At 63.9% G+C, this 13,252-nt stretch overlaps 6 protein-coding genes across 6 annotated transcripts; 4 read left to right on the forward strand and 2 right to left on the reverse strand.

Annotated features, from left to right (window-relative positions):
• Positions 1-463: 463 nt before the first annotated feature.
• On the forward strand, positions 464-1,654 carry Q8F55_008192 (uncharacterized protein; the record flags this gene model as incomplete). Its single annotated transcript, XM_069356591.1, has 4 exons — positions 464-741; positions 788-1,020; positions 1,068-1,305; positions 1,345-1,654. The coding sequence occupies 4 exons, from the start codon at positions 464-466 to the stop codon at positions 1,652-1,654; spliced, it is 1,059 nt and encodes a 352-aa protein (XP_069206432.1).
• Positions 1,655-6,186: 4,532 nt separating this feature from the next.
• On the forward strand, positions 6,187-8,970 carry Q8F55_008193 (uncharacterized protein; the record flags this gene model as incomplete). The annotated part of the gene is made up of 5 exons (XM_069356592.1): positions 6,187-6,474; positions 6,807-7,193; positions 7,257-7,555; positions 7,713-7,995; positions 8,305-8,970. 5 exons carry the CDS (start codon positions 6,187-6,189, stop codon positions 8,968-8,970), a joined length of 1,923 nt encoding a protein of 640 aa, XP_069206433.1.
• A 1,070-nt stretch (positions 8,971-10,040) lies between these two features.
• Q8F55_008194 (uncharacterized protein) lies at positions 10,041-10,785 on the forward strand (the record flags this gene model as incomplete). The annotated part of the gene is made up of 3 exons (XM_069356593.1): positions 10,041-10,240; positions 10,350-10,449; positions 10,507-10,785. The coding sequence occupies 3 exons, from the start codon at positions 10,041-10,043 to the stop codon at positions 10,783-10,785; spliced, it is 579 nt and encodes a 192-aa protein (XP_069206434.1).
• Positions 10,786-11,097: 312 nt separating this feature from the next.
• Q8F55_008195 (uncharacterized protein) lies at positions 11,098-11,586 on the forward strand (the record flags this gene model as incomplete). Its single annotated transcript, XM_069356594.1, has 3 exons — positions 11,098-11,273; positions 11,310-11,409; positions 11,479-11,586. 3 exons carry the CDS (start codon positions 11,098-11,100, stop codon positions 11,584-11,586), a joined length of 384 nt encoding a protein of 127 aa, XP_069206435.1.
• A 75-nt stretch (positions 11,587-11,661) lies between these two features.
• Q8F55_008196 (uncharacterized protein) lies at positions 11,662-12,334 on the reverse strand (the record flags this gene model as incomplete). The annotated part of the gene is made up of 3 exons (XM_069356595.1): positions 11,662-11,993; positions 12,030-12,133; positions 12,168-12,334. The coding sequence occupies 3 exons, from the start codon at positions 12,332-12,334 to the stop codon at positions 11,662-11,664; spliced, it is 603 nt and encodes a 200-aa protein (XP_069206436.1).
• Positions 12,335-12,450: 116 nt separating this feature from the next.
• Q8F55_008197 (uncharacterized protein) lies at positions 12,451-13,075 on the reverse strand (the record flags this gene model as incomplete). Its single annotated transcript, XM_069356596.1, has 3 exons — positions 12,451-12,714; positions 12,747-12,846; positions 12,888-13,075. The coding sequence occupies 3 exons, from the start codon at positions 13,073-13,075 to the stop codon at positions 12,451-12,453; spliced, it is 552 nt and encodes a 183-aa protein (XP_069206437.1).
• Positions 13,076-13,252: the final 177 nt, after the last annotated feature.

Below are 13,252 nucleotides of genomic sequence, written 5' to 3' on the forward strand. Positions count from 1 at the left end.
CTTACACCAAGCAAGCAAACCGCGGAACGATCTCATGACTGCTGACCGCGCAGCAGTGATTGGGCTAGGTCGACCACAAGGCGCGGCAGCTGAGGTGTAAGCGAGCACCTGTGCTGTTCGTCGGCACCGGGTCACTGGACCTCCTCGCCGACCGCGAGTAACCTTCCGGTCCGCGATAGTGAATGAAGCAATCCCGTGTACCACCCCGACGAGCGCGCACCAGATATCATGCATGAAGCGCGCTCTATCCCTGTTTGTCTCTCATTGACACTACTTCACGTGAGCCGAGTACTGTGTCCGCCCTTTGCGGAACGAGTCACGTCTGGACATCGACACTGATATAGCCTAGCACCTCTTGGCGGTCTCGAGCAGCCGCTGCCCACCCTCTGCCGCCCGTCCAGAACAACGTACTTGAAGCGTCCTCTCGGCCCGCAACACCCCTCCAACCCCTCCATCCCTCACTATGCGCAGTGTTGTCCTCGCCATCGCCCTCGCCGGGGTCGCCTCGGCGTTTTCGCCCGGCACCGATATTGCCCGGCGCGAGGTGTCGACCGGCCGCGGAGTCCTCGACACCGGCCTCAACATCGCCGCCCAGGTTTCGCCCCTCAACGACTGGAGTCTCGGCAAGCGCCAGAGCGTCTGCGAGAACCCCAGTTACGTCGTTTGCGCCAACGACAACACGCTGTGCGCTCCTGCCGGCCGAGTGTGCTGCCTGGAGACCAAGACCAGTTGCCCAGCCAAGTGAGTTGGACTAGCGCCGGGGGAGTAATCCAAGCTCACATGACAGTACCTTCTGTATGCATAATGGGACGGCCACCGGCTGCTGCGACAATGGCAATGACAAATGCTTCTTGGGCGACGGCAAGCCCATCGGCCTCGGCGGCGCCGTGTCCAAGAACATCGACATCAACTACGACGTCAACCTCTACGCTGACTGGTACACCGCGGTCTGGAACTGCGATGGCAGCGTCCGCACCCTATTCACAAACACGACAGCTACGGCGGAAGTCTTGTTCGATAGTGGGTGCTTCGACTACGTCTGATGTCCCTCTCTCACACGACTGCAGATACCGTTGCTGGATTCGTCATCTTCTCTGGCGCCGAGCAAGGAGCAGAGTACAAGCTCAACATCACAAACCAGATCGACCGTGTCGTTTTCCAGACCGACACTATTGGCTGCTCGCCAAACTACAAGTTCACGTATAACACAAAGGGGTTCAACTGGCTCACGATCACTTGGCTCATCCCAGCGAACGAGTACGCGACCATCGAGCGCAACCCAATACTGCAGGTTGGCCGCATCACGTATGTGTTTTCCATCGTGCACTGTCCTAACCTACCTAGCATTTACTCGAACGCGGCCGACATTGCCAAGGTCCAGCTCGGGGACCCCAACGCGTCGACATCTGCCACATTCTCGGTCCAGTCCGCCACAGGAGTTGCCGCTGGCGCCAGCTCGACGGATGGACCCGCTGGGAACCCTGGAGTTGGGGGACCTTCTGGAGCTGGAGCCGGAGGATCTGGGACCGGGGGACCTACTGGAGTCGTCGGCATCCCCAGCGCCAAGCCCAGCGCTGCTCACGCGCAAGTTACGTCCCACAACGCCGCAGTCGTGTGTGCCGTGATCCTCGCCGGACTTTGGCTCGCCGCGTGATATGTTTGTGGGATTTCGTGATCCGGTAAAGGCGTGGTTGTTAATTTCTTTCTTGTCATGAGATCTGTGAGCCCGACGTCGGGTCGCAAGCGAGGAGGCTCGAAAGCCACCGTAAGCCTTCAAGTCGGCGTCGGGAAATGGACCGTCTGACACGCGCTGTGAGCTGACTCCAACTGACAAGGCGTTGCCAGCACACGGGGACAGGAGTACGCCACAAAGTGACGCAGCAGCATCTGAGGTTTCAGGCAGTCGCCGACTGAAGTGGCTGCTGGTACATACTTGCCTCAGAGGAGCGAAGGCACACGGCAAAGAGGGAGCACGGGGCAAGGGGGCCGCAGACCGACTGCGTGGAGACCAGTGGCGCTGGGACTAACGTCAAGCTCCGAGGCCCTCGCGCCACCTCCAACCCGCAGCGAGAGCGGACACCCGCCTGATGAAGCAAGTCGACAGACGCCGACCCGGTAACGCAGTTACTGGGTCAGGTGGCGGCCGGCAGGTTGACAGACGCCGACCCGGCTTCGCAATCACTGGGTCGGGTGGCGGAGGGGGCGCCGGGAACGGCAGGGCGAGCACCCCAATCCGCCGATGCCGACAGCCGGTTCGTCGGTGGTCCCAGTGTTGGGAGACCGAGGAGAAGGACGTTCGACGAGGCGGCACAAGACGAGGCGGCGCAAGATGAGGCGGCGGGCATACGCCGACGAGGCCAAACAGTTACTGGGTCAGGTGGCGGATGAGGCGCCGGGAAGGGCAGGGCAAGCACGACAATCCGCCCATGGTGACAGCCGGTGCGTCGGTGGACCCAGTGTTGGGAAACCGAGGCGGCACAAATTGAGGCAGCGCCAGACGAGGCGGCGCAAGACGAGGCGGCGCAAGACGAGGCGGCGCAAGTCGAGGCGGCTGACAGACACCGACCAGGCCACACAATTATTGGGTCAGGTGGCGGACGACATGTTGACAGACGCCGACCAGGCCGCAGAGTTACTGGGTCAGGGGGCGGATGAGGCGCTGGAAACCGCAGGGCGAATACAGCAATCCGCCGATGGCGACAGTTCGTCGGTGGTCCCAGTGTTGGAGACCGAGGCAAAGGAACCTCGACGAGGCGCCACACACCCGTTGCTTGAGCTGGCAAAGGCCGGTGTAAGTGTGAGGTAAGGGACTGCGGCTAACGCGAGCAGGTCGCGAGCGCGTTGCCCGCGCCCGAGTAGCAGCGGAGTGACTGTGGACAACCGGAACAACTTGCCAGCGCATCGCCCGGAGTGGAGTCGCAGCTCGGCGGACAAAACGCAGTCAAGGGCGAAGGGGGGAAAGTCCGACAAACGCGGGCAGATCCCGCCGCGGCACCGGGCGGCGCTGAGGGAGGCACGCGTCTCCCTCATCGCCCCCGCATGCTGGGTGCGGGCAGCGGCGCACGAACGCATTCGCCGACGGCAGCGCAAGGTTGCGGGAGAGCTGCGTGGCGCCGAGGCGAGGCGCCACACCGCGCCCTGATGGCCCCGAGATCGACGCGGAGGTCGGCCAGCAATCATTCACCGGTGTGCTGCTTGTCGCGGGGCGAGATCTCACAGAAATGGATCTGATTCCAGTGCTCGGACCCACCCTTGACCGGGCATGCGTCCAACCTCGGCGGCGATACTAAACTCCGACAACACTCAGACACCGGCGTAACCTACTCAACGGATATTTCGGATGTCTCGGTATTTACTATGGTTATCAATCACCTCGGGGGTTGGCCTCGGTTCGGATCATCCGAGCTGCCCAGTCTACGAGGCAGTCTACCCACGCGACATGATGCCATGCATGATGTGGCACACGCTTGGACAGGTCCACCGCGTAGCGAGCCACTCCGCAGACCGTCTGTGGCGCGGGGGGAGCCAGGCGTGCTGACAAGCCTCCCAAGCAGCTGGTTGAATGGCACCAATCTGGGAACACAATCGCTGGCTTTGTCAGCCAGCTACTAAACGCAGCAAGCTGCTGAATTTTTCGGGCATGTCATCCCCGAAATGCTGCGCGGCCGACTCTGTTCGGTCGGACATGACGAGTCGCGTCGCGTGGACAGTTGCACTGGATCACGTATAGATCCCTCACATCGCGTCTCAACGCCTTGATGGACGTCGCAAGCGCCTTGATGAGACGTCTCAAACGCCCTGATGAGCGAGGAATGCAAGCGTAACCTTCAGCTGTCAGATCCGCCGGCCTACGGCGCCCGACTATTCCCACCAATGGACAGCGCGGGGCAGTCATGTTGGAGCCCTGGGTGGCGTTGTGGCGCCTGATGGATCTGTGGATTTGGGTGGGCGGAAGTCACAAATATCCTAAAGTCGAGGCCACGTTCTGCAATGCGCGTGCCAAGGATGCGCTGATGCATACTGTGTGCGGACTTGCTAGCCGGACTGGCCCCGCGCTCCGGCTAGCAAAGGGTCGGTGACGTCGGCCCCTCGCACCCGCCGGCGCGAGGAGCACCGAAGCCGCGCGCTCGTCGGCCGTGCGGGCATGGGCCGCGTCACCCAGCGGCGATCGGCGGTCAGTAGCCCGCAGCAGAGGTTACGTCCCCCCCGCAGATTTTCAGTTGTGCGAGGGCAGGCAAGGTGACAGGAGGAGGCTCGTGCTGCCTCTCCATTCCGCGATAACCATAACGACACTGCGCCACGACCACTAGTTGACAATGCTGAATTGTCACATCTGATGTTGCACATTGATGCATGAAACGTGACCAGAGACATTGGTTGTTGGCGAATGCATGCGGGCGCGACCATCCTGCGGGCAGTCTCACCCGTCTAGGGAGGTTGCAGGGCGAGCAGCGCCATTGCGGCGCCGCCGCCCTGATGCCAATGGACGCCAACTAATTCCCACCTTCAACATCCCAGGACGGCTCCTAGCGCCCGGCGAGACACCCAAACCCAGCCCCCATGTCTCGGACTGTACACGAGGCGGTGTGCGGAGGCGCACTGGTGCGGAACATACTCGGTTGACCTAGGTTCCGTAGATCTGGTTACGAGGCCGGGGTGGTCTCGATTTGGTGGCGGCCGTCGCCTGCCTCCCACGTCCTCAATTGGCTGGTACCTACCTGGCCATGGCCATACTGACCCGATTCTGGCAGTGCATGGTAGTTCATCCGACATACTGCCACGGCATCTGTGCCTCGCAGCGTGGCTGCGTGGCGAGTACCTGCAGCGTGTCTCGGGCGATGTGAGACTGTGTTTGTCCGCGTGTGGCTCAGCCCAGTCGCCGCCATGAGCCATCCGTTGCAAATCGGGCAAGGCATCACCAAGAGTCGGCCACTGAGCGGTGAGACTGGTGGACTTAGCGAACTGAAGAGACTGGAGAGGAGTCATCGCGTGTGGCGCGATTCACGAGATGCAGATGTGGTGCACGGTGCCCCGGAGGGTGACTGCGATGAGGTTGGTCGACAGCATAGCGTCCTTCTCCTCCGCCTTCCCGAACACGCCGAGTAGGTCTGTGCCCACCCAATCTCATCTAGATCGTGCCACATCACTTCGGCGGGCATCACACACCATTGTCGCTCAACGTTCCTCCGACAGGTGCCAAACGATTCCAGTAACACGCCCAGGCACACTCGGGTCCGTATAGAATTAGTAAAGATCGACGTCTGCTTATGCTTGTGTCGAGCATTCACCGGCGAAGCTATCCTGAAGGGGGCTTGCGAGCATTCGCCGGGTGGGGAGGGTGGGGGTGCAGCCAGCCGGTACCCGGGTTGCCGGGAAATGAGGATAGTTGGTGCGAGGGGCTCTGCGGGGCTGCGGTGCATGGTCGCGCCGCCCCGTTAATTGCAGTTGGTCACCGGGCCGGTGAAAAACTTCATGGCCCTAAGGTGGGTGTTGGCATGTAGACGCAGATCGGAGGTGCAATCAACCGTTAACTCTAACCCAACGCTGCCTATCATCATTATATTCTTCAGCACGTTCGTCCACCACCCCCCGCTCGGTCCCTGCGCCATGTGTACCTCGGAAGCTGGTAAGCGGAGGTACCTCGCGTATCCGGACTCCACGGAGTGGTGAATACAGGATACAGGGCTGGAGGCTGGAGAGAAACCGCAACGAGGTCAGGAGGGTATCGCCCCTCACCCAGGAATCCACCCAGGGTGAGTGTGGCGGCGATCGTGCCACAACGCCACAAGACCCTTGTGGCGCCCAGGTCAGCATCTCTCTTCCGAGAGCAAGCTCACGGACAAACCTCCAGGAGCGACGACGCCGAGCCGGTTCCGTGGCGTTGTGACCGCCCCCCCTTCTGGAGCGAGTAAGCATGCACCGCCCGTCAGGCAGCCGACGTGCGCACGGACGAGACGCGTATGATCGGTTTGGGGTACAGATCCAAGGGCGGCAAGGCGGACGCCCATGTCTGCTCTGCTACAGATCCGGACAGATCTGGACTGGGGCCCGGGCTCTGCTTATCGTGCGGGGGCGAGGTCTGTCGTCGTTGAGGGCGAGGAGGAAAACGTTTAAAGGCCACGGGGTTGGGAGCATCGGCGACCTCCCCAGAGATCGACGAACAGCAAGCAGACAGCGCGATACACGATGCGCTCCGCCGCCCTCCTCCTCGTCCTTCTCGCGCTCGTCCACTTCGTGGCGGGCGCACCCGCCTTCCGCCGCCTCACCAACCGCGAGGCCATCCAGTCCGGCCTCCCCCTCCCCATGCCCAGGTCCATCCTCCGCTGCCCCCCAGGCGGGTGTGACGAGGCGACCCTCGAGGCCTGGCGAAACAGGAAGAAGCGCACCGCCGCTGAGATTTCGGCGACCCCTCCCGACAAGGAGACCAACGCGACTCCCGGGCATCCCATCGAATCGGACGACCCTGGAAACTCAGTCACAGAGACTGCCACCGCTACCGCGACGGCTACGGCCGACCCTACAACGGTCACGACGGCCGACCCCACCACAACCTCTACGGTTGACCCCACCACGACCACCAGCGAGCCGGCTTCTTCCTCCTCTGCCTCGTCTAGTGCTGCGGAGTCGTCGGCCGCTTCGTCGTCGGCCGCCTCGTCGTCTGCCGCTTCGTCGTCGGCTGCCTCGTCGTCTGCCTCCGAAGCCCCATCAAGTTTCGCACCATCATCTGCTTCCGCGTCCGACCCCGCATCCAGCTCGCACCCCGCAAACACCCCACCTACAAGGTCGGCTTCCTCAGAAACTCCTAGCTCGAGCTCCGATGCGCCTGCATCGAGCTCGGCAGTGAGCTCGTCGGAGGCCGCTCCCACCACCACTGCTTCCCCCTCGTCCTCGGCACCTGCGAGCTCGAGCGCCGCGGCCTCGAGCGGTCCCTCGTCCGGCGCCGCCGCGCCTTCCAGCGCTTCCTCGTCAAGCGCCGCCGCATCAAGCTCCCACTCGACCTCGGTGCTCCTTCCTCCGGCATCCCGCCCGCCGAGCAGCTCGAGCAGTGCTACCTCGGCTCCATCCTCAAGCTCAGTCGCCAGCTCGTCGGTGACCGCTGCCCCCTCCTCGGCTCCTTTGAGCAGCGCCGCACCCTCCTCGTCCAGCGCGGCTTCGTCGAGCTCTCACTCAACTTCGGTGCTCCTCCCTCCAGCGTCCCGCCCGCCCACTAGCTCGAGCAGTGCCTCCTCGGCCTCCGCCTCGAGCTCGGCTGCCAGCGCCTCGGCCTCCTCGAGCTCGGCTGCCAGCTCCTCGGCCGCGGCCTCTTCCAGCGCTTCATCGTCTTCTGCGGCGGCGAGCTCGGCCAGCGCCAGCACCACCTCGCGCAGCACTACGGCATCCTCCTCGGCGACCACGTCCTCCACCACCACCTCGACGACCACGACAAAGGCTTCTACCACCACGACAACCAAGGCCCCATGCACCACAACGACCAAGGCTTCTACCACCACCACGACCAAGGCACCCTGCACTACCACCACGACGACCAAGAGCTCGAGCTCCACGACCTCTTGTCGTACCTCGTCCTCGTCTAGCGCGGCCCCCAGCTCGGTGAAGCCTTCTTCGTCGGCCGCACCCAGCTCGTCATCCGTGCCCTCGTCGTCGATCGCCGCCTCGTCCTCCTCGATCGTCGCTTCCAGCAGCAGCTCGACTACGTCCTCGGCTGCGCCCAGCGCCTCGGCTTCCCCCTCCGCATGTGCCTTCGGCCCCAACTGGCAGCAGTACACCGCCGGCATTGCCGGTATCCTCGCGCCCCCGGTCTGCCAGCAGGGTGACAAGTGGTACCAGTCCGGACAGCAGTACAACTTCCCCATCGACGCCATCAACCAGAGCTGCTATGTCCAGATGGACAAGTGCCAGCTCGCTGCCAACCAGGGTGGTAACAAGGCGCCTCTTACGGTCGCCAACTGCAACGGCCCCCAGATTCAGGCATGTCTCGCCCAGGCTCAGCAGACTGTGAACGGTGGCGGACCTTCCACCTCGGCGGCTGCTACCACGACTTCGGCTTCCACGACCTCGTCGTCCTCCAAGCCCGCGTCGTCGAGCACCACTACCACCTCGGCCGCTGCTTCAACGACTACGACTTCCTCCGTGGCCCCCACGACGACGACCACCTCGTCCTCGGCCACCACCACCTCCAAGCCTGTCTCGTCGAGCGCCACCACCACCACTTCTGCCGCCGCCACCACCACCACCACCACTTCCTCGGCCGCGCCCTCCGCCACCGCCTCCCCCGCGGCTTGCGCCTCGGGCGCCAACTGGCAGCAGTACACCGACGGAATCGCTGGCATCCTTGCCCCACCCGTCTGCAAGTCTGGTGACAAGTGGTACCAGTCGGGTCAGGCGTACAACTTCCCGATTGACGCGATCAACCAATCGTGTTACGTGCAGATGGACAAGTGCCAGCTGGCCGCCAACCAGGGCGGCAACAAGTCGCCTCTGACTGTCGCCAACTGCAATGGGCCCCAGATCCAGGCCTGTCTCGCGCGCGGCCAGGCGACCGTCAACGCTGGTGGCCCCGGCACCTCCTCGGCCGCCGCCTCCACCACCTCGACCTCGTCCGCCGCTCCGACGACGACGTCCAAGGCTGCCTCTTCGAGCACCACCACCTCGTCCTCCGCCCCCGCCGCCTCGTCCTCGGCTTCGGCCTGTGCGACTGGCGGCAACTGGCAGCAGTACACTGCGGGCATTGCCGACATCTACGCGCCGCCCGTGTGCCAGGACGGCAAGTACTGGTACCAGTCTGGCCAGAGGTACAACTTCCCCATCGACGCCATCAACCAGTCGTGCTACGTGCAGATGGACAAGTGCCAGCTGGCTGCCAACCGGAGCGGCAACAAGTCGCCCCTCACCGTGGCCAACTGCAACGGACCGCAGATCCAGGCCTGTCTCCAGCAGGCCAAGGTCACGGTCAACAAGGGAGGGCCCTAATCGCACCACCAATGGCGCGATTAATATCAAAAAGTAGATACTAGACTGTTTGTATACAGCAGAACTACTGCACCATCCCCTAGATGTAATATACTTGTGCTACCTACCCTACATTGCGGCGCGTCCGCGGCGGGCAACATATTGCAGCATATGGCCCCCCTGCAACAGGGAGGTGAGACACATGGCCGTGCAGGTGAGGGACCACTGCGATTGCAGTGCCTGCGCTTGTAGCGCCTGCAGTTGTAGTGCCTGCTGCTGCAGCACCTTGCGGCTTGTCGGGAATGAAGCGGCGGGGCAAGGGAGGCGTGTCGGCGTCGGCGTCGGTGTCAGGGATGGGCGGTGGCTGTCGCCCCCCTCTGGAACCGGTGGAACCGGCTGTCGCCTGCGGACTTGGCCGCATCGTGGCTCTGGCCGCCGCCACGAGGCCCCGCATTGGTATGCTTGGCATTGACACAGTTCAGGCTCGACTCTGAGCGCAGGAACGTGGTGGGGAGTTAGGGGAGGGGGAGGGAGGGGGCAGTACGGCCCGTGAGAGTGAGAACGCTGCTCTTGTGTCCTGTTCATCCCCCCTCCTCCCTCCTCGTCCACACACCAGCAGGAGGCACACTCATACTGCTGGAGACGGAGAGGTACAAGAACCACTCTGGCGTTCATCGCCTTGTTCCTACCTAACCCCCGCTGTTGTTGACCCCCTGCTCATGTACCCACCACCGGGTCTAACGACGCACCACCATGCAGCTATGCACTGGGGACTGACTGGAAGGGAGGGCTCAGCTCCCACTACTGACCACCCAGACCGCCGCCCACGTCCTCGCCAGTGCGTGAGCTCAAGCCGTCCCCCCTCCCCGTGTCCGCCGTCCTCCGAGAATTGCCGCGCTGGTGGGCGCTGCATCTCCTCTTCTGAGGCCTGCACATGTGTATGCGAGTGTGTGTCCCATCTGGCGGCGGGCAGCGAGACGGCGGCGACCTCACTTGGCACACCCACACCGACATGACTGGACCCAGGTATATAGCCTGACATTGCAACGAAACGAACACTCATCAACACCAACTGCGACCACTCGTTCAAGATGCTCCTCCGCGCGCTCAGCTCCAACCGCATCATCTTCGCCTTCTACTCCTACCTGAAGAACTCGCCCAAAGGCTACGTTGACCACGCTCTCTACCGCGACCCCAAGGGCCTTCCCGAGTTCCCTCGCACCAAGGACGACGTGTACAAGTGCATCAACGGGTACCACCGCGTCGACCAGCACGGCGGGTTCGACTACCAGTGAGTGCGGTGGTGACCCGGTGGCGAGTAACCCGTTCAAAGGGGGACTGGTCACCGGGGCCCTGTGACGTCGCGTGGGGTATTGACGCATTGCTCACACTGCGCACAGGTACCCTCTTCTCGTCATCCGCTCGTACATCGAGCTCAAGGAGGACCGCGGCGACTCGGCCAAGGTCGTCGAGGAGAAGCTGCGCGCGCTCGAGCTCCTGGTGGGTGGCGCACACGGACGGCACGGAGTGAGCCCACACTAACCGCATGTGCCCCAGATGCCCCACCACGTCGAAGCGTTTGCGACGCTGCGCAAGGAGAAGGGTTGGCCCCCCTCGCCCGTGCTTCCGATGGACTGGCACTGGATCAAGTTTACGCGCACGTCCTGGGGTCCGACCGGGCTCGAGCCCTGGGTCCCCGACCGCCAGGTGCGCCGCCACGCCTGGCACGAGGTCAAGGAGGACGACGGGCCCGACTACGACGGCGATGACGCGGACGAGGTCGGCGACGAGGAGGACGACTCGATCTCGACGGCCGACCCCATGACGGTCGGCTGAGTGTGGCGTACGCCGCACACACTCTGCATCGCCGCGGGCGTGGGAATAGATAGGAGAGAAGATTAGGACAGAGCGTATACGAGAGTAGTGCATGGATCGTGTGCATAGCCCAGGGTGGGGCAGAGTGGAGTGTATATGATGTTACTGTTGCTGGAGTCGTCCTGCGTTGCTCTTTACTCGCCGCTCGATCAGTCTCACCTTGCTACCCGATCCAGCTGCGACAGCAAGCCACCTCGACGCCGGCACCGTCCCCGGCTCCCCCCCGCCCCACCACAGTCGGCCCTCGCACCGCCGCTCGGTCTCATCCCCACAATGATCTCGACCATCAGACTGTACTCGCAGCTGACGTTCAACCGCAAGGAGCTGCTCGTGGACCCGCCATTGGAGCACGTCGACGCGGGCGTGGCGGCCGGGCTCCCGCGCTTCATGGTGACGCAGAGGGACGTGCTCCGCTGCCTGCGCGCATACCACGGTCCGACAGTCGAGCTGTGAGTACATAAACCCAAAGGGCCGACTGACTCCAGGTACCCGTACCGCGTTGTGCAGCAGTACCTCTTCCTCAAGGCCAAGCGCGGGCTGCCGCTCGCCGACATCGTGGCCAAGCTCGAGGCGCTCGAGCTCGAGGTGAGCCGCTGCCCGAACGGCTGACACCAGCTCCCGATCTACATCAATACGTTCGCCATGGTGCGCGAGACGCGCGGCCTCGGGCCGTCCAAAGTCATCGACATGGAGTGGCCGCCAGTGTACGACGTCGAGTGGCCGTCGCTGCAGGTCGTCCCGCCGGCCGAGCACGGTGTTTAGGTTAGGTAGGCGGCGTCGGCCCACGCCCGGGACAGTGAAGTAGTAGCATGCGAGAGACGAAGTACACGTGTCGTGCTACCTGTCGTCGCTGGTGCCGAGCCCGCTCGTGATGCTTGCTTTGCGGTGCCGCCCGGCGCCCATGGACGGAATGGTGGGCGGGGCCGTCGGGCCAAAGGCCACCTCGACATGCCGATGCCGCACGCCCCCGTCGCTTCGTTGGGCGTACCAGTCTGTCCCAGTAGCGCGGACGCACGCGCTCTCGCGCTGCCCCTCGAGATCCGTCGCCTCAGTCGCAGCCGCGATGACGGGGTCGCCCCAGTCGACCCGGGGCGGCCACTCCATCTCGACTGCGTCCGAGCGGCGGAGCCCACGGAGGTAGCGCACCGTCGCGAATGCAGCGTGAAACTCTGGGGCCTGGCGTCAGCTCTGTTCGGCTCGGGTACCTCCCTCCTCCTCGGCGTCCTCGAGCCGCGCCTCAACCTCGAACGGGAGCTTGCCACGGGACACCTTGTAGTCGACGTACGCGCGGATCAGGGAGACGGTGTAGCTTGGGTCAGCTGGTGGCCGGCGGCGCAACTCACACCGAGACGGGCGGGCCGGCGTGCGCGCGCAGGTGCCGCACCAGGTCGGACGAGGTGTGCGGGACCGGCGTAGCTCGGCTTGGGGCACCGGGTGATGCCCGCTCCGGGGTTAGCGGGGGCGGGAAGAGCGCGCGGGTCAAGGACGAGGTCGAGCTGCTGGCGGACATGGCATGGGATGAAGACAAGGTCTGATGAGATCAAGGTCAATCAGCTCGGGCTTGTCTCGACAGCGTCAGTGCGGTGGTGGCGGCGCAGACCCTAGTATACATCACGCAACCGGCCTCTAACTCCCCTCGACCTCGGAGAGCGCATAGTACCAGCTCAGGCGGCCGCTCGGCACAGCGGCCTTGAGCACGCGCCGGCGGCCCTTCGTCGTCGCCCGCTCGGTCCCCGTCGTGTAGCTTGTCCCGCTCAGCAGGCGGCCACTCGGGCCTCGCGCGCTGCGGCCGACATCAAGGCTCGGCGGCCACTCCATCGCGAGCACCTCGGACGGCCCGTATCCCTTCATCCAGCGCACGACGGCAAACGCAGCAGCGTACTCCGGCATCTGGGGTCAGCACGGCAGGGTGGGGCGCGCACCTGCCGCTCGAGCGCCACGAGCTTGCGGACCACGTGGTCGCGGTCCCGCCGCTTCCAGTCCTTGATGTCGGTGTACTTGAGGATAACGCGAACGGGGTATCTGGAGAGTTGAGGCGATCGTATCAAAGGAACTTGGCTTACTGGTCCCCCTTTGGGCCGGGGAAGGCGTCGAGGGTGGAGCGCACCTGCGCCGCTGAGGCCATGATGCGCCGCTTGGGCGAGTCGGCGCCGGGCACCTCGATGCTGAGCGCAAGAAGAGTTGAGGCCGGCGCGAAGTGAACCGGACCGAGGTGTAGCGCGGACCGGGTGGGGCTCTTGAATACGGGCATGGTGTGATGAAAGAGTCAAGAAGCATAGCTCGCTCGTGTTCCGCACATGTCACGCCGCCTCCATGCGATGGCGTGCATGGGGCAAACGGTGACTCGAATGACCTGGTGACGGCCGGGGCTAAGGGCGTTTGGTCGTCGCATGCGGTCGAACAGCTAACAGCTCCTGGGCGTGGCAGG

The sequence above is a fragment of the Vanrija albida genome (genome assembly GCF_041260175.1).
Source record: "Vanrija albida strain AlHP1 chromosome Unknown contig_6, whole genome shotgun sequence".
NCBI classification, from domain to species: Eukaryota; Fungi; Basidiomycota; class Tremellomycetes; order Trichosporonales; family Trichosporonaceae; genus Vanrija; species Vanrija albida.